Source organism: Dryobates pubescens, chromosome 10 (assembly GCF_014839835.1).
Source record: "Dryobates pubescens isolate bDryPub1 chromosome 10, bDryPub1.pri, whole genome shotgun sequence".
In the NCBI taxonomy this organism is placed as follows: domain Eukaryota; kingdom Metazoa; phylum Chordata; class Aves; order Piciformes; family Picidae; genus Dryobates; species Dryobates pubescens.
In genome coordinates, this window is record NC_071621.1 from 7,465,598 (window position 1) to 7,485,847 (window position 20,250).

Genomic DNA, 20,250 nt, shown 5'->3' on the forward strand with positions numbered 1-20,250 from the left:
CCTACAAGAGCTAATGAAATAAGCATTAAGAAACCATTTACCATTATTCTTTAAAATTTTCCTTATTTTAAGCTTCTGAAACAGGAGCAAACATACCTTGGATAGGCTACCTGTCTTAAACTCGTGTCTGGTTAGTTGTCTGGCTGTGTCTGAGATGCTTCAAGAAGCCATTGTCTTCAACAGCTTGTTTTGCACCTCTGGTTTTGCTGGAATACCAAAATAACATCTCACTTCTTCACTCTCTTCTCTCAGATGATCTGCATTAAATGGTACTGTTGTTTTTCCTTCTCATGCAGACAACTTTGGTCAGGAAGAATTAAGTAGTAAGCCCTTGCAATTATGTTAGTTGCTGAGGGGAGGAAAAGAGATGATAAATTTTAATACAAGATTGTAAACCCATTATCTCTCTCTGCTGCATTCAGAAACATACCTGTCTGTAGTTGTCAGTTAACAAATATTCTGCTTATGGTAGTTTGAGGATTTCTCTTTGTATAGTATGGCTTAAACCCTTACAGTGTAGGTACAAATTAGGTAAATAATGTTTCCCACTTACACAAAATAATTGACAAAGCAAAGTGTTGCAAGAGATGGTTAGCATCAAGGGCTGGCGTAATGGCATATGAAGAGTTTTGTTTGTAGCCTTCTCAGATGAAACTTGAATCGTTACTATTAATAAGCTATTCTCTCATTAGTCTATTTAGTTCATTGGTAATAAGTGTTCAGATTTGAGGATTTATTTAAATCAATTTCACTGCATTCATTCCCAGATATATTTAAGTCTTTCTACAAATGAGCTGAATTTCTGTAAAGATAAACTTACTGATGTAAGAAGAGAAGATTTAAAGTGAGAAAGTGAATAGATACATCTCACTTTAAAATCATGTTACTTTTAATAAAACAAGACAGTCCTTGGTCCAGTTTTGATATCTGAGTTGTAAGACTAGTTTAAACTGTTCCAGCCTTTATGACACTTTGCATATTCACTTTCTTTTTCATTTTTGAAATATTGAAGTATGTATAAAATATTTAAGAGGGGAAATACTTAATTTTGGTAGAAAGCCTTTCTAAAATCTTAGCCACTTGAGATTTTGAAGGCAAGGTGAGAAGGTGGAAGAGAAAAGAATTTTTGATACAGTGGCTGGGGATGGAAGTGACTTTAAAGATCATCTGGTTTGCCATGGACAGGGATACCTTCCACTTAGACCAGGATGCCCAAAGCCCCATTCAGCGTGGCCTGGAATAATTCCAGGGAGCAGGCACCAAGAACTTTTCTGGGTAACCTGGTCCAGCATCTCACTATTTTCACAGTGAGGAATTCCTTGCATCTAATTCAAACCTAGCTTCTTCTAGTTTAAAGCTATTACCCCACGTCTTACCAGAACCAAATATATCAAACTTGTGTTTATGCTTCTTGCAGGTGGTTTTTATATGGTTTGAATCTCGGTGAGGCAAAATCATATTTTCTATTAGAAAAAAATATTTTTGCATGTGATGTTTCAGTATTTGGAAATAGTATAAGTGAACAGATCTTCCTGTTGCTTGTTCCTGAATGTAAAGACATTGTGATTTTTTTTTCCTTTTTTTCCCCCTTTATTTGTGTAAAATTCTTCTTAGGGTTAATCACATGAAAAGTGATTTCTTTCCAACCCTTTTTCTTCATAGAAAGTGAAGACAGTTTTAGTTGATTCCTTTTCTAGCTTTTCTGTTACCCAAAGAGTGGCTGTCAATGGGTCCATGTCCCAGTGGAGGCCAGTGACAAGAGGAGTCCCTCAGGGATCAGTCCTGGCACCAGTCTTGTTCAACGTCTTTGTCGGTGCCATGGACAGTGGCATTGAGTGCACCCTCAGCAAGTTTGCTGATGACACCAAGCTGTGTGGTGCAGCAGACATGCTGGAGGGAAGGGATGCCATCCAGAGGGACCTTGACGGGCTGGAGAGGCAGGCACAAGCCAACCTCATGAGGTTCAACAAGACTAAGTGCAGGGTCCTGCATCTGGGTCGAGGCAATCCCAGGCACAAATCCAGGCTGGGCAGTGACTGGCTGGAAAGCAGCCCGGAGGAGAGAGACTTGGGGGTGCTGGTGAACGAGAAGCTCAACAGGAGCTCTCAGTGTGCACTTGCAGCCCGGAAAGCCAATCAGATCCTGGGCTGCATGAAGAGAAGTGTGGCCAGCAGGTCAAGGGAGGTGATTCTCCCCCTCTACTCAGCTCTGGTGAGACCCCACCTGGAGTACTGCCTCCAGTTCTGGAGCGCCTGTTATAAGAGGGATATGGACATTCTGGATGATCAGACAGCTGGAGCACCTCTCCTATGAGGACAGACTGAAAGAGTTGGGGCTGTTCAGTCTGGAGAAGAGAAGGCTCTGAGGTGACCTAATTGTGGCCTTCCAGTATCTGAAGGGGGCCTACAAGAAGGCTGGGGAGGGACTTCTCAGGATATCAGGTGGTGATAGGACTAGGGGGAATGGAATGAAGCTGGAAGGGGGGAGATTCAGGCTGGGTGTGAGGAGGAAGTTCTTCACCATGAGAGTGGTGAAGCCCTGGAATGAGTTGTTCAGGGAGGTGGTTGGGGCGCCGTCCCTGGAGGTATTTAAGCCCAGGCTGGATGAGGCTCTGGCCAGCCTGATCTAGTGTGGGGTGTCCCTGCCCATGGCAGGGGGGTTGGAACTAGACGATCCTTGTGGTCCCTTCCGACCCTGACTGATACTATAATCAGCCTGGAGATACACCAGAGCTTTAGACTGAGTGTTGATACAGGCATCCATTAAACCTTCCAAGTAAACTTAATATGGCCACAACATTAAGGAACATTATAAAAGCCAAACCAAAAAAATCAAACATGCTTTTGGCAAGCATCTCTTTTATTTTAGTGTTGCTTTATAATGTGATCTGAAGTAGCTGTATGTATGGAACTTGTTGATATTCAAACATGCTATAGAGTTCTTAGAGGAGTTTTGTCGGGCTAATATTAAAGTAATTGTGGCTTGTTTGTTATACTTGAGTCATGAATGTGTGTAATAGCTGTTTGTAGGGTGGGTTTTTCTAATGGTCTAGATTGCAAGAAATACTTACTAATCTGTTCTTACTTGTTGAAAAATGTTGTTCCTCATAGTCAGGTGGAAAGATGTAAATTGTCTCAGGGAAAGGAATCTAACAAGTTATGAAACAGTGAAATGTGGGGTGATGGCTGCTAAGTGACTGTGCAATGTGATCTGGTGGCAGAGAAGGCCACTGAATTCTCTGCTGGGTTAGAAAAGATGCCTTGCAGACTCAGGACAAAACTTTGATACGCTTTATCAGGTTACAGCTGCAAAAACCATTACACCTCCTTAGATACAATTTTCAAGTCTAGAGATTACTGTTAAGTGTGCCTAAATTTTTGTATCTTGGAGGCAGCTGTTAAAAAAAAAAAAAAAAGTTTGATTTGTGTGGTTTGTTTTGTTGTGATTTTTTTCTTTTTTTAAGGTTGTGTCCTGTCTTCTCACAAACACTGTTAAATACATGCAGATATATGGGGTTTTTTGTACCCCTTAGTCAGGTGTAAGTGAAAACAAAGGTACTGTGCAGCAGCCAGGCAACAAACGTGATTGGCTTAGGGACAAGTGCAGTCGTTCAGTGCGGAGTAGGGTAGCCCAGTGATCAGACTGCTAATAAAGGGTCAGAAAAGACAGAAAAGAACCCTTTTAAGCATACATTTTGTTGATGTTTGTCCTATGAATTAAGACTACAGAATGTAAAAGAATGCAAAATTACACTACCTCAGGGTTTGTTTTTTCTGAGTTGAAAACATTGTGCTTTGTTCATTTATTTGCCTCCTTTTTTTTTCCTCTTGTGTGGTTGATGCTGTACTTGATACCATGTGCTGTTAGAATACTAGGACTTTGAGCTGTTCACTACGTTTTCTGGTTAGTGAAGAAGTAATTCTCTAGTGTTGGTATGTAAGTCAGATCTTCTATTTGGTAATAGTACTGGAAAGCATCTTTAATTTCTGACATTGTATGTTTCAAAAGTTTAGAAACTCTTGGCAGTGATCCTAGAGTTTCTGGGAGCAGTTTTGTAACTTCTGAGAAACTTAAGATAATGTGTGTCAGTGCAAAATGAAAGTGTATCCTTGTGGGGACTTCTAAGTTTAGGTGCACTTAGGAGAAGTCTGACTTTGAGGTCAAATGATGATAAGAATTTGCTAACGCCTGTTTTTTTTTTAATGCATAAGTATTTCCTATAGTGTTTTCCTTTTAGACATAAAATACAGAACTTCAGATGTGTTCACAAAGAGAGTTTTGATGATACACCTTATCTAATAGAGCTATTAAGTATGATTGTGATTATGTAATACTGTGGGTTAGAAATGTGTGCATTAGGTACAGTAATAAGGAGTTTCACTGCATTTTGAGGTTCAGATTCTGGCTGGTTCAGAGTTTTCAGTTTGTCTTGATTTCTCTTGACAAAGTATATAACAAAGTTAAACACCCATAAAATGATATTTTTCTCTTATTTTCAGATGTGAATGAATTGAAGGAGTGCCTTCATGTACTAGTGAGGGAACAGCAAACCCTGGCTGCACAAACTGCTACAACAGCTCTTTCAGCTATGAGGCTAAAGCAGAGGCTAGTTATCCTGGAACGATATTTCATTGCATTGAATAGAACAGTTCTTCAGGAGAATGTCAAAGTCAAATGGAAAAGCAGCAGTATTCCTCTGCCAGCTGTAGATAAGAAAAGGTAAGAACACATACATGGATAGGTTAATGTATTAGGAAAGTCATAGAAAGATTGTCACCCTGTGTGAGAGTGTAATGTGATTTCTTCCTCCTCGCGAAACTTTATCAGTAAAGAAACACTTCTTATTTTTTAAGACAGTTTTTTGTGGTGTTAGCTGCCACATAGTTTTCCTCCTTGAATGATGATTCCTTATAGTGTCTCTGTTCATACTCTTAAGCTTTTGTTGTAATGCATTGCTTTAGGTATTATTCTTTAAGCTATAAGTGTACTTCTGTTGAGGCATCCCTTTTGTTCTACTCAGCTAGAAAGTATGGAGAAGCCTATTTCAGAAATGATGCTTATAGAGGGTTGGTTGTTTTTATTTTTGGTCAATATTTGTTCAGTTAAGGCACACAACAAATTTAAAAATTCAAATACATAAAAGTTGATCATAGTTTTCCTTAGCATGGGTGAGAAATGCTCTAAGTGTACATTTTATATGAAACTGTTTCTGGAGGACTAAACTAACTGAATAGGAAATGGTCTGATTACTTTCCATGTCTAAATAGCTTATTGACCTAAAAATAAGAAACATTAAAACACAGAACATACAAGCTGAACAAGGTGGATGGCTGACAAACTGAGCAGTTCAGTCAGGGAAATTTTTGTTAGATTTTCTTGAGCTTAAAAAATGAGAAGAGACAATAAATAGATAACAGGACCAGTAATTACAGGGTTGGATTTCTGACAATGATCTTTCTGTGAACAATTTGTTCTCTGAATTCTTATTCTTTTTGTTTTTTTGGTTAGTTCTGATCAAAAAGAACACTGGTATTTTTAAATTATCAGATTGCTAAAAATGCCAGTTGAAGTGTTTTCTCTCTTGAAAAATCCTGAGCAGTTAACTTTCTTCTCATCTGAGATTAAAAAGAGTTTGTGTCTTTCTGAGAAGAAACAGTAGGGACTCTGTTGTTAAGTACAAAGGAAAGCTTACTTAACTTTTCTTTTTATGCAAACAATCTCAGTAATTCCACAGAAATGTATGTGGCTCCAATGTGTGTTAACAAAGGTCAAACTATTTCTATTACACACACCAATACAGAAGCTGCAAAGAGACATTTGTAACTTTGATCCTTGAATGGAAAGACAAGAAATGACAAAATTGATGGAATTAATTATCAGTAACTGAAGATACATTAAAAAAACAAAACAACCTCTAAAAATAGTATATGCAGCCTAAATTAACTAGAATTATAAACTTCCTGAGTAAATGAGTACGTGAAGTGTCTTAACATCTGTGTATTTTGAATATACCATCATCACTTCATTCTGAGTAACTATAGGCATCTTCTTGATGGCAATTATGCCAATGTATTTTTTCCACCATGAAGCTTTTTGCTGTTGCGGATTGAACCTTTGAAGCAGCTGAAGTTAAATTTCAGTTGTTGACACTTTGATGTTGATCGCCTTCATTCTCAGGAGACAATTACAATTCTTTGCAAATAAAAAATGTGTAATTATATATATGCATGTATCTAAACTATCCAATTGTTGAATATTGATGTTATACAAATAGTTAATAATTCAAATGTATTATTTAGCCCAAGACCTGTAGGCAAAGGTATAGAAGGACTTGCACGAGTTGGATCCCGAGCAGCACTTTCATTTGCATTTGCGTTCCTTCGTAGAGCCTGGAGGTCAGGTAGGTCTACCCTGTAGCATATTGTGTATGTTTCGTATTAGAAGCTAGATGATTCATTCTAGCATCTGTATGTATTAAATAATTGCCTAGAACTATACATTTATAAATGTTAGATTTGCATAATTGTGTTTTATGTGGTATTATGCCCAGCAATGTTCTTGCTGACCAATACTGTGTTGTGTTGGACTACTTTCATGCTTAGGAAGGCAAATTGGGATTTTATGAAGAGAACATATTTTAATGCCACGTTCAGAAAAGGTAAATGTATTGTCCAGACAAAGTCTATACACTATATTACTACATGAATGTGGCAACTTAGAAAAGGCATTTGGAATCGTAGTGTGAAACTTGTGGTTAGATTGTCAAGTTGCAGAGGTTTGCAGAGATACCATCTCAGCCACTTTAACCTGCCTGTTTTACTCAGTTTGCACTTCTTGTTCAGAAGGCAGCTGTTTGCCTCACTCTTTGTCCAGCCAGTCCTAGCAGACATCCTCAGCAGATGCATAGTATGAAGAAATGGTTTAAGAGTTGTCACCTTTCTAAGTCTATTCTTTTGTTCTTCAGAGGTCTTGCAGTAAAATGTTTGTGTGACAATTGTCCATATTATAACATAACTTAAGTAAGCTTGAGATTAAAAAAATAAATAAAAAATCACAAAACATTGTATACAAACATGTAACTTCTGTAAGTGTGGGAGTGCAGCCACTATTACTGTGTTCTTTAGGTGAAGATGCAGACCTGTGTAGTGAATTGTTACAGGAATCACTTGATGCACTCCGAGCTCTACCAGAGGCCTCCCTTTTTGATGAAGGGACTGTATCTTCTGTCTGGCTGGAAGTAGTGGAAAGAGCTACTAAATTCCTAAGGTCTGTTGTTACTGGGTAAGTTGTTTTTTGTTGTTTTGGGGTTTTTTTGAGCATTGCTGAAGTAGCTGTTAAATGGCAAACGTACGTCTCTTAGCAGCTGATGGTATAAACAAAATATTTTATGGAAAATGAAAAAGATTGCTTTCCTTTTCTAATGGTATACAAGCAAGCAAAAAATACTGGACTGTTGAAATTATGCTCTAAAATATGAGGTAGTTATTTTAATTGTTTAAGAAGAGTCTGAGTATTGTGCATGTAGATGTTTAGGTGTTCAAGAGGGGATTGGACGTGGCACTTGGTGCCATGGTCTAGTAGGCATGAGGTCTTGGGTGACAGGTTGGACTTGATCTTTGAGGTCTTTTCCAACCTTGTTTATTCTATGATTCTATAGATTGACCTGAAAGTAGTGTCTCATTCATGTAAACTGAATCCACCATGATGAGTGGTCTGGTAATGCAATGTATATGTACAGTCAATTGTGCCTTTCTAGTACAGTAAAATAATGCAGGCTTCTGTGTACGTGAAGGAAAGTGAACTCATGTTGGACATCAAGCACTGTTTTCCACTGTTATTTAAGGAGGCTTAAAGTTACTCTTTTGCAATAGTTACTAGAAATGAATTGCCTTTTAAATATTGGAAGTGCATCCTTATAGTGAATATTATAAAGAATATTTGAATTCCATCTGTGAAAAATGTTTCTCATACTCTTACCATGTTTAATAGAGTCACAGAGTAGACAAGGAAGCTTGAGGCAGTGTTAAAGCCTAGCTGTCACTCAAAAAATGGATCTTGTGTGGAATATGTCAGGTTTTTTTTCCTCAACTGTTTGCATCACCAATTTTATATTTTGCTGTGAATTTAGTGGTACTTGGTGTGCTGTAGGCGGTTTTTGTAAGCAAGTATATATTGTTTCAAATTACTTCTTAATGTATATTGTTTGACTTTTAAACAGAGATGTGCATGGAACTCCCAGTACCAAAGGGCCAGGAAACATTCCATTGCAAGACCAGCACTTGGCACTTGCCATATTGCTAGAACTGGCAGTGCAGAGAGGTACACTAAGGTGAGAGGTATAAGTATGCTAATGTTTTAACCATCTCTGTTGGAGCCTGGCCTGGGGAGTGCCTGTCTTCATTTTTCTTCAGCATTCAGTTTTTGGGTTTAACATCATAGTTGTGGTTCAAAGCATGTGAACCTTTTCAGTAATGAAGTGGCAAACAGCATCTTACATGAGCTAGGTTGCAAACCCATTTTTTGTTATTTGATAATACTTTCAAAATTCAAAGCTGTGACATCTGATATTGCTGAACTTAAAAATGTAGAAAATTCATTGTATGGATAGCCTAAAATAATGTTTTTAGGAATGCTTATTCATAGATGATGTCAACTTCCTCTTTCAGCCAAATGTTGTCTGCAGTTATGTTGTTGCTTCAACTTTGGGATAATGGAACGAGGGAGACAGATAATGAGCGATCTGCACAGGGAACAAGTGCACCCCTTCTACCTTTACTACAAAGATTTCAGAGTATAATATGTAATAAAGATGTGCCCAATACTGAGGAAGAGATTCAGGTACTCACCTTTGGATTTTTTGAAAGGGGCATTATGTTAGTATCAAATTTCATTTGGCTAGCTAAAGTAATTATAAAACGATCCAAACAAAATTTAGAATAGTGTTTTCCATTAAGATGTGTATACACCACCATTTTTTAGGTTGGTATGTGTACCTTTGAGTTTCTCGAGGTAGGAGGAGGAATGTCACAGTGTGGTTAATGTAAGCATTGTGTTTCAGTGTTAATGCTTTTGCAGTAATTAGAGATGTGGTCAGTTAAAATTTTCTGCATACTAGCATTGTTTTTATTTAGTTATGTTTGAAGTTAATTGTACTCTGACTCTTAGTAATTATTATTGAGGTTGCTAAAACATAGTTAATCAGTTCTTTTATTATACTTGTAACGTTCTATTCATGATGAGACTATATTTTCTCAGAGGATGTGCAGAATTAATTTGATTTCTCCTGAACTTGTGCAGATACTCAGTATTACTATCTAAAATACTTTGTGTATCTGTATGTGACAGTGGTATGGAAATACCCTGAACATTCTTCTGACTGCTCTTTTTTCTTTTGTAGCTCCTGACTTACCCCCTGAGTCCAAATGAAAGTTTTCTAAGGTATCTGACTTTACCACAGGACAATGAGCTAGCGATTGATCTGAGACAAACAGCTGTAGTGGTCATGGCTCATTTAGATCGGTTAGCCACCCCTTGTATGCCTCCACAGTGCAGCTCTCCTACATCTCATAAGGTAACTGTTTGCAGTGTTAAATTTAGTAAGATGTTTTCCTAAAAGTTTAACTCTTCAGATTTCCTTGCATTGCCTAAATTTGTCTTATTTAAATATCTTCTGTCTCATCAGTGCTCTGTCAGCCTTGGAGTACTATTTGATGCTTACTGAACCATTGCTTCTTGGCAAATTCTACCGTATTTTTTTCCCTGTGTTTATCACAGTAAATATTCAAGTCCAGAGGGGTTTTTTTTTGTTTTTTTTAATGTTGGGAGTCTGATATATTAAAACTAAAATAAAAAAAAAACCAACCCAAAACTTCCCAGCTTGCTTTATTGACCAGTAGCATTAATTACTGTCACAGATTTGAGTGTATTTGGCATATGAAGGTTTAAAATATGGTCTGCTCTATGCATTTTATTAAGTTGCATATTTGAAAATTAGTACTTACAGATTTTTTTATCTTGTCAGGGGTCTCTGCAAGAGGTCATTGCCTGGGGTTTGATAGGTTGGAAATACTATGCTAACGTGAATGGTCCAATTCAGTGTGAAGGACTTGCCAATCTTGGAGTTGTTCAAGTTGCCTGTGCAGAGAAACGTTTTCTAATACTGTCTAGGAATGGACGAGTCTATACACAAGCATACAACAGTGATACCCTGGTGAGTGGTATTTTACATGTTTGTAGTAACGCATTCTCTTCTATATTACTTCAGAGTGTAAGTCTGCTCCCTTGCAGTATTTTAGAAGAGTAGATAGAGGCATACTTTGGTAGAGGCATGCTTTCTTTTGTCAGCTTTTGAAGTTTCAGAAAGAGCAATTTTCATATCTTATATTGATTTGAGGAAATGCATCTGATTTTGGTAATTTCTATCAGGCTAGAGGTTATGAATGCAATGATAATTGCTTTCCTTGGTATGCTGGCCTTGCAACAACTTAACAACCGGCAGATATGAATTGGAGTTTACTTTCAGTGATGTAACACTGTGTCCAAACTATGCAGTTTCTCAAACAAAACCATACTGTAACAGAGACATTTGTCACTTCAATTGCCTATAAGATGAACACCATTTTCTTTGATACTGAAGGCCTTATAAGGATGGTAACAAAACAACTTCAGAGTGGTGGTGGTGTTGTAAGACTGAAATAGCAGATCTTTTTTTTCCCCCCCCTCCTTTCTACCTCTGCCTGATTAACTTGAATGAACAGTTAGGAAAAAACCAAAAACAAAACCTTAGTAAAACATTACCTGGTTGTCCTGTATATAGTCAAGTGATGGAAAATATAAGCAGTTTTTGTGAGTGTACTGCTTTTGTTTGATTCACAGGGACCACAGCTGGTGCAGAGTCTAGCTTCCAGAAATATTGTGAAGATAGCAGCACATTCAGATGGGCATCACTATCTTGCTTTGTCAGCAAATGGTGAAGTTTTCTCTTGGGGTTGTGGAGATGGTGGAAGACTAGGTCATGGGGATACAGTGTATGTAATAAAAACAATCATTTGTTTACCAGTGTTGTGAATTTGTTGTAAAAACTGTTTAGTTATATATATAAGCACATTCAGCATTTGACATTCATTTCTGTTACTGAACAGAAATTACATTCTCCCTGCATATATTCTCTGCCTATAATCCTCCCAGTTTTGTATTAATGCTTCTTTCTGAAATACTTGTAGATAGAGGGTGTAGTAGTGGTTGCATTGTTTTATGAATCCTCAATGAATTTTGCTCTACCAGCATTGATTCAGATGTCATTTCCTATGCAGTCATGTTGCTTATATAATTCCTTTTTTACCCCTTTGCTAAGCAGTAACATTACTTTCCTGCTTTTGTATAGGAGAAGTCTTCTATATGGGTATACTGTTGGGAGTGTCTGCAGTGCTGAATTCCCTATTGAAGCAGGGGTGTTGCTACACAAGAGTTAGCAGTGTCATGAAATGGTTCAGATGTAGTAATTAAGATAATTGATTTATTTTTCAATAAACACTATGTTAATTGGAAATGGAAATAATAGTTGTCAGACACTCCTTCAGTGGCTTGTGTGTTAAACAATCTGAACTTAATTTTTATGGCTCTACTTATGTATTGATACTTCAGTCTCATGAGGTTTGCAGGTAGAATTGTTGCCTGACGAGGATGTCATACATTTTATCATCTACTCATCAGATCACCTTTTCTGAAATATGTCACCTTCTCTTTAGCCCTCTGGAGGAACCTAAGATGATATCTGCTTTATCTGGAAAGCAAGCTGGGAAACATGTTGTTCATATTGCATGTGGAAGCACCTATAGCGCAGCTGTTACTGCTGAAGGAGAACTATATACATGGGGGCGAGGAAACTATGGGAGACTTGGTCATGGTATGTTACTTGATATCTTGAAGTAAGCAATTTGTCAAACAATTGTTTAGTGCCTGTCATGAATGATCTTCTATCCAACTTAGCTAAAGCTGATTTGAGAACCAAATGTAGTTTAGCAGGAATTGAAATAGTTGTGGGAGGGATTGTCTCAAAACCACTGCATTTCTATATGTGAAAGTAAGCAGCAGAATAGAGAAGAAAATTCTATACTGATCTCTCTTCCTTGTGAAGCAAATACTACCTCATGGGGTTAAATCTATACCTGAGAAATTATATGGGAGCTTACTAGTTATGATGCTCAAATCTGAGAAGAAAACCAAATGAACACACACCCCAACAAAACACCCAAAAGCAAATAAAAAGCAACAAAGAAATCCCAAACAAAAGAATCTACCACACCTCCTTAGTTTTGCTTCTCACAAAAATGCTTTGTTTTGAAGGTTCTAGTGAAGATCAGACCATCCCAATGCTGGTCACAGGGCTGAAAGGACTCAAAGTTATTGATGTTTCCTGTGGGAGTGGAGATGCTCAGACTCTTGCAGTTACTGAAAACGGTTAGTAAAATGCAACTTAATACTTAAGCTTATCTTTTCTTCCTTTCATTCCAATGAAGTTTATACTGCAGATATGATTACTTCTAGTGGCTCAAACTGTAAGAATTTGAAGCTGAAATTCCTTCGGGGGGGTGGGTGGGTGGGAAGGGGAATACATATGTGCATTTATACATTTTTGCATTATGTATGCAGATATATTTCTATGCAATATATTTATTACTAGTATGCAAATAAGTGTTTCAGTTTACCCAAAAATATTATGTATATGTACATATGAGTCTAAATCTTATTTATTATTACATAAGTGCAAATAACTCACATTGTCACAATAGCCAGAATTTTGAGTAGGAGAGTTGCCTGTGTTAATCCTTGGGAGAGGTTATATTGAAATTCTGCTTCCCAGTAATCTGAGCATGATGCTTAGGGTGAGACAGATTCAAAACCTGAATTCCACTTTGTGAGGTTAATTCCCAGAGTCATAGCTTAGAAAGCAGATGGTTATTGGAAGCTAATTGTTATTTTAAAATACAGTTGGTAATGGTGATATGCAGCATTTAAAAGCTGAAGGATTTGCTCATTCAGGTAGTGGAAATCCATTTTAGGTGGGGGATTTTTGTGGGTGGTTTGTTGCTTCCCCCCAACCCCCTTATATTTTCTCTGTTTCGGCGTCTTCTTGCATGCCTACATTGCTTATCAGAGTTACTTGGAGACCAGCTTATGCAAGTAGAGAACATAAATTCATCAGAAAGTAAACCAAGATTTTCTTTGTTCTACATGCATGGTTTTACTGTTCTTGAACCATAATTTTATTATGCAGGATGACTTGACTATGTCTAAGTTCCTACATCAGGGCTTAGATTTAGTAACGTGTGTCAAAAGAACATGAAATGTTTGAATGGCAAGAACTAAATTTAAAACAGGTTTTGCTGACAACGTGACCATTTGATGTGGAAAAAGATGTTACAAGTTCTTATAAGTAACACCTTGTGATAATAGAAGGCAGATTTTAACTGGAGATCAGGCTTGATCCTATATTTCATGAGTTTTGAGGAAGAACATTTTGTACACTGATGATTTCTCATTGTGTATTATGTATTACACTTAAGTTTTATCAATGTGAAAACTTCAAATCTTATCTTTCCTATTATTTTCATGAACAATTAGAAATTAATATGTGTTAGTTCCTAAATTACAATCTAAAAGTTGTGCTTACTAGAGAGCCTCATTTTTAAAAAAACTAGCTTGTGAAGACTGGTGGCTTTATGACACCACCAGATCAGCTCAGATGGAATCAAATTAAACTATATTTACATGCAAAACTGCAATCTAAAAATATGAAATGCAATGAATGTGTACAAAATATACAATATTTATGTGTATTTGCAATTTATAAACAACACAAGAACCCCCCTGGACAAAACCAGGGGGCTATCAATAGCTTCCCCCTCTCTGGGCCCTGCTTTTGCGCTGTACAAGGGACAAGAGAAAAGAGGAGAAGAGCAGAGACTAGCTTGTTAGTATGTAGCCACAACAAAGAAACACAGCCAGTCAGCAAGCTAGCAGAAGCAACCAGCTAGTATCTGCTAGAGTGAAGAATGGAGAAAAGGAAAAAGTTTATACAACTAACTTTATTAGTTATCAGACCAATGGAATTATTTAGACCTTATAATTATTTTTCTTTTGCATCCAGTGGTAATTTATTTACATTCTATGACTTTCTACTCAATCTGTGGAAAATTTCCTAGGCATTAGCCTAAAACTGCAACCCAAAATATGTCATTATTGTATGTCAAAATAAGTACTTTTTGGTTTCTTTCTCTTGATTTAAAGGCCAAGTGTGGTCTTGGGGTGATGGAGATTATGGAAAGCTGGGAAGAGGAGGCAGTGATGGTTGCAAGACTCCTAAGTTAATTGAAAAACTTCAACATCTGGACATTGTGAAAGTACGCTGTGGCAGTCAGTTTTCTATTGCTCTAACCAAAGATGGCCAGGTCTACACCTGGGGAAAAGGTGACAATCAGAGACTTGGGCATGGAACAGAGGAGCATGTTCGGTATCCCAAACTGCTGGAAGGCTTGAAAGGTAATTATCGTAGCTGGGAATACTCCAAAGTTCTTTTGCTATTGTTGGAATCTTTTACCGAGTGCTAATGGTCTCAACTCTGAAGGCCCATGTACTCAGTCATGTTTTATGCTGATTGAGTTGAAAAAGGTAATAGTGCACATTTCCCATTGCTTCTGTGTTCATACCTTTAAAATTCTAGCAGACTTCCTCTATGTTAGGACTTCTTTAATGCTGCTTGTCTTTGTTCAGTTCTGGGCCTGTTAACTATGCCACTGTCACACATCTTTGTGGATAAAATGGAAGAATGTGTTATTACAGCCTAAAAGCAAGAATATACTGTAGCAACCTACAAAGTGCACCGAACGATACATGTGCAACCCAAGGTTACAACCTTGAACATGCTAAATATTTGCTTAACCCTCTGGGTAAGGGTTCTCGATCCCAGGAAAGTGTTCTCTTGGCTGGTGTCCTGACCAAGGCAGAAGGGTCTTGTGCAGGCTAGGTGTAGCACTGGAGAGGCAGCTCCTGGTTTCTAACCCAAATCTTAGGGCTTTTATCCCCTGACTTATGTGACTATGTGCCAAACTTTGCCTGAGCAAATTACACCGTCTGGCATGTTTATGTCTGGCAGCGTCATAGAGTTTCCTCTTCTTCTTTATCTATGGGTGGAGTTCACTTACATGCTTTTCTTTTACTTCTCTTCGGCTGATCTTACAGTTGTCTGAATACACAGGAGTGTTGGCTAAAACCAACACTGGAACCCCTTACCTTCTCTTTCTTGGGCAACAGTGTAGTGGCTTGAATTGAGACTCAGGGAATATTATTGTGGTATTTCAAGGCTTGGCTCAGTTGTGCACTGTTTGGTCTATGACTTATGGACAGCTCAGGGCTGAGCTACCTACACAGCTCGCCATGGGTTGTGCCTGTACAGACAGGGTCTCAAGGTGAAAGGGTCACTTCTACAGCACCCGGTGAGTCACCTGCATGCACTAGACTTTATCAAAACTTGTTTAGAACCATTAGCAGGACAATCCATACAGTCTTTTAAAAATCTTTAAATATTTATTTGTTTTATCTTTTCCTGCACTCTTGTAATGCTCTACTAGGGCAAAGGTGAGACTTTGAACACTTTACAGATGCCAAGTATGGTTGCGATTAGCACAATTTTCCTTACCTCTGATGATCATAATGATTGTGATCTTTAAGTTGTGTTTTCAATATTTGTCTTTTTTTTTTTTTGTATTAGGGAAAAAAGTGATAGATGTGGCAGCTGGATCTACCCACTGTTTAGCACTGACTGAAGATAGTGAAGTTCACAGCTGGGGAAGCAATGATCAGTGTCAACATTTTGATACTTTGCGGGTCACCAAACCAGAGCCCAGAGCTCTCCCAGGATTAGACAGAAAGCATATTGTTGGAATTGCTTGTGGACCTGCTCAGGTAAGTGTTATTTTGGAGCGTTAATTACAGTTTGTCACTGAAACTAGTTCTGCACAGTGATCCTAGCCCCTCTTTCTGTGCTTACGTGATTTGGGTTTCTTTTATATGTTCTTATTTCTTACTTTGAATAAAAGAAGGCTTTGGAAAAACAAGTCTTGTGCAGTTCCTCATCAACAAGGGATGGCAGGTTTTTCCTCTGTTAGGTGTTCTGAGAAGTAGCTATTCACCTATTTTGTTTTCCATCTGGTAGAGCAATTGAAGAATTGTGAATCAAAATGTTTCCTGCAGCAGAAATAGTGAGGTATCTGAATTGGCTTAACAGCACTTTGGAAAATGCGATAAGGAAGGGTTTTTTTCCTGGAGTTGGAAGGGTTTTATGTCTATTTATAAGGATAAGAACGGAGGGCTTTCTTGAACAAATGTGTTGATACTGTGTTTCTGCTTCTTGCATTGAAGGCAGATCTTACCTGTACACTACTATTTCTAATCAGTGTCAAATTTGAGAAATAACTGTTGAACTTTTTATATTGTTTCCATTTATAGAGTTTTGCTTGGTCATCATGTTCAGAGTGGTCCATAGGCTTACGGTTGCCTTTTGTGGTGGATGTTTGCCCCATGACATTTGAGCAGCTGGATCTGTTACTAAAACAAGTGACAGAGGGAATGGATGGCTCCTCTGACTGGCCTCCTCCTCAAGAAAAGGAGTGTATGGCTGTGGCAACATTAAACCTTTTAAGGCTTCAGGTATGTTCAATTTCTTATGCATTAAATAGTCCCTGAGTTAAATGTTTTACTAAGTTGCTTGAATTAAATAGTGGATGTCATGTGCCTTAAAACATTTGTAATGATTGAAGAAGTGAAATCAGTACACGATCACTTTCTGCTTTTTGAAATCCAGGAGCTAGTGGTTGGTGATTCCGCCCCCACCCCCCTCCCCCCCCCCCAGTTTTTTTTTGGGCCCTATAAAAATTGAACTATAAAAACAAAACATAAATGGATGTATATTTTATATGCAGTCAATAAGCATATACACTCAGAGATTCTTAAAATTTTTAAGACTTTTAAATAGCATTTCTAAGAGCATCCTCCTTAGAAGGTATCTGACAGTCACTGAAGTTGTGCTACTTTCCTGGCATACTGTAGTGAAGTAGAAACAGGTTAGGTTATTCTTCAAGTTATTATGATTCGGAGTTTTAGGGGATATAGTGAAATATAGTTCATAATCTTTGAATAGTAGTTTAAATTCAGCATGTGTTTTAATTTTACACAGATGAAAGTTGGTATCTTGGTCAGTGAATTTACTCAGTTGCTCCAGGAATTTTCTTTCTTCCCCCCTTCAAGTTCACTTCTTTCTTAATTGCAATTTCTCCCCCCCCCCCCATTTGTTTTTTCAGCTTCATGCTGCCATTAGTCATCAGGTGGATCCAGAATGCCTTGGCTTAGGTTTGGGCAGTATCCTGCTCAATAGCCTGAAACAGACAGTGGTAACATTAGCCAGCAACGCAGGTGTTCTTAATACCGTGCAATCGGCCGCTCAAGCAGTGCTGCAGAGTGGATGGTCTGTGTTGCTGCCAACAGCGGAAGAGCGGGCTAGGGCGCTCTCAGCGCTCTTACCCAGTGGAGGTTGGTTCTAAGGTTTTAAACCTTTTTGTTGTTGTTGTTTTGTGGGTTTTGTGCTTGCATTTCTAGTTCATCAATAATTTTTTGCATTCTTAGTTTCAGGAAATGAAATGAATGTAAGTCCAGGCCGTAGATTTATGATTGACCTCTTGGTGGGCAGCTTGATGGCTGATGGAGGCTTAGAGTCTGCACTAAATGCTGCTATTACTGCAGAAATTCAGGTATGTTTCAACAGCTTTGCAGTTCTGTTTAAAGAGAATAAGATCTATTAAGTGTTTTTTGAAGTTTGTGGATTGGTGTTATCCTCTTGTGACCTGAAACTTGAGCGAGTGTTTATATGGAAGCATGAATCATACACTCCTTGTGATAGAGTGGTTTTGCTGCCTAGAGTGATGATTTTAACAATGGTAACAAACTTTTGCATCAGCCTCTGTAACTGGGGCATAATTTTATAAAGCATTTAATACCTTTCCGGGGGATTCTTGGCTTCACTTCCTTGAATTCACCCATATCTTTCCATCAGAAATTTCAGCCTTATTCTTAAGAATTCAAGATGACTGACTTCTTTGCAGCATCCCAAATATTCATGGGTTCCATTTCAGACTGCTTCAAACGTCTGACAGATGCTGACTGTGCCATGGACTATGCACAGACTGCCTTAACTTGCTGTATTTATGTAAACATAAATGTGAAAACAAAACCATATTTTTTTTCTTGCTTCTTGACTTGTTTTATTATTGCAAGTGTATTTCCTCATTAGTTTCTCTTCATTTTTGGTAAATAGGGAAGCTTATGATGCAGAGAAAATGCATATGTTCAGTATTACATTAATGTATCATATAGCATTAGAATTTTTGGTTGTGTTTAAAAACTTTCAGTTCTTCTTGATTTCTTAAAGTCTTGTGGTTGACACACTGGAGGGTGTGGACGCCATCCAGAGGGAACTGGACAGCCTTGAGAGGCTGGTCTGTGCCAACCTCATGAGGTTCAACAAAGCCAAGTGCAAGATTGTGCACCTGAATTGCAGCAATTCCAGGCATAATTGAAGGCTGGGCAAGGAGTGGTTTGAGAGCAGTCTTGAGAGGAGGATTTGGGGTTGTTGGTTTATGAAAAATTCAACATGAGTCAACAATGTGTGCTTGTGGTCCAGAAAGCCAACTGTCAGCTGGGCTATGTCAAAAAGTATAACCAGCAGGATGAGTGAGGTGAATGGCTTTAGGCTGGAAGAGGAATATTAGAAAGAAATTCTTTACAGTGAATGTGGTGAGACACTGGGACAGGTTGTCCAGGGAAGTTGTGGATGCCCCCTCCCTATAGTGTTTAAGGCCAAGTTGGACTGAGCCTTGAGCAACCTAGTCTGGTGTCCCGGCCCATGGCAGTGGGGCTGGAACTAGATGATCTTTAAGGTCCCTCCCAACCCAATCCATTCAATGATTTACATTGTAGTGTAGGCCAGGGATGCTGGAACCAACTTCAGATATATGCTGGAAGTAATCTATGTGGCAGCACTCAGCACCACACAGGTTAATTTACGTTGTCTGAAATCTGAGTCAGTTTGTTTCCATAGAGTTCTGTATGACTATAGCTCAGCAACAAATCTAACTCAGGTTTTTCTGCAGTGGACTGGATTTGTTACTTTGATAAATACAGAGGAAGCATGCCTCCATTTGTACACTGTGCAGTAGCTACTGACATCTATAAACATAGAACAGAAATCAGTTGTTAATTTGCATTGGTGGAAATGGAACTTGGAGTTTGTCTGATTTTGTTTCCCTTCACACGCAAACACACATTCCATCCTTCCTTTCTCTATTATGTATGTCTTTAAAAGGTGTGCCCATGTGGTGATTATGGAATATGTGGTGCATATAGGCAGGAACTGTTTCATTTCTGGCATAGGCGGAAGTAACTCAATACTTTTATTGTGAATATTGGTTAATAAAATGCTTCATAACATTTTCACTGTGGCAGTTTGTGTGCTTGCTTAAACATGATTTACTTTTTTTAGGATATTGAAGCGAAAAAAGAAGCACAGAAGGAAAAAGAAATTGATGAACAAGAAGCAAATGCATCAACACTTCACAGGAGCAGGACTCCATTGGACAAAGACCTTATTAATACTGGAATCTATGAATCTGCTGGAAAACAAAGTTTACCATTAGTTCAGTTAATTCAGCAGTTACTAAGGTAATTATTTTGAATTGGTTTTTATTTTGGTACAGGAGATTTGTTTAGATGCTTTAGGAAATAAGTGTGGCCGTTTGACGCTGTGCCTTTAAGAAAGGGGCACACTGGCTAAACGTTTATAAAATATTTTGGTATTCTAAACGAATTTCATTGGCCAAGTTAAGGTGGGAGGTGAGATTGGACCCAGGGGAGCTGGGACCTTTCTCTCAGTCTTCCTTCCTTCGCTGTCCCTGTCGGCTGGATCTGCTTCTGGGCTTCTTGCCAAGAGATAAGAACTAACTAACTCCCTGTAGCAGGCCTTCCGCTTCTTTCCCTGTCCTGCTAACCATCCTCGTCTCTTCTTCTACCTCTTTTGGGGGAGAAGGGAGGTAGGGGGGTGAAGGGGGCACAGGGGGAAGCCCCCTCTGTGGGGGGTCTGGTTTCTGGTTGAGTTCATTTGCTGTATATTCCTGTATATATTGTAAAATACCTGTATTTGTT

The 20,250-nt window shown here is 38.3% G+C and overlaps 1 protein-coding gene across 1 annotated transcript in view; it reads left to right on the plus strand.

Annotated features, from left to right (window-relative positions):
* HERC2 (HECT and RLD domain containing E3 ubiquitin protein ligase 2) overlaps positions 1 to 20,250 on the plus strand; it is a 118,901-nt gene that overhangs the window by 26,303 nt on the left and 72,348 nt on the right. The window contains exons 4-19 of the mRNA XM_009905424.2: positions 4,500 to 4,719; positions 6,300 to 6,400; positions 7,125 to 7,281; positions 8,219 to 8,329; positions 8,667 to 8,838; positions 9,398 to 9,571; positions 10,022 to 10,210; positions 10,876 to 11,027; positions 11,748 to 11,905; positions 12,346 to 12,459; positions 14,290 to 14,541; positions 15,770 to 15,963; positions 16,507 to 16,707; positions 17,358 to 17,586; positions 17,680 to 17,804; positions 19,592 to 19,770. Of these exons, the coding sequence (XP_009903726.2) occupies positions 4,500 to 4,719; positions 6,300 to 6,400; positions 7,125 to 7,281; positions 8,219 to 8,329; positions 8,667 to 8,838; positions 9,398 to 9,571; positions 10,022 to 10,210; positions 10,876 to 11,027; positions 11,748 to 11,905; positions 12,346 to 12,459; positions 14,290 to 14,541; positions 15,770 to 15,963; positions 16,507 to 16,707; positions 17,358 to 17,586; positions 17,680 to 17,804; positions 19,592 to 19,770 (2,728 nt within the window). The remainder of the gene's footprint in view (positions 1 to 4,499; positions 4,720 to 6,299; positions 6,401 to 7,124; positions 7,282 to 8,218; positions 8,330 to 8,666; positions 8,839 to 9,397; positions 9,572 to 10,021; positions 10,211 to 10,875; positions 11,028 to 11,747; positions 11,906 to 12,345; positions 12,460 to 14,289; positions 14,542 to 15,769; positions 15,964 to 16,506; positions 16,708 to 17,357; positions 17,587 to 17,679; positions 17,805 to 19,591; positions 19,771 to 20,250) is intronic.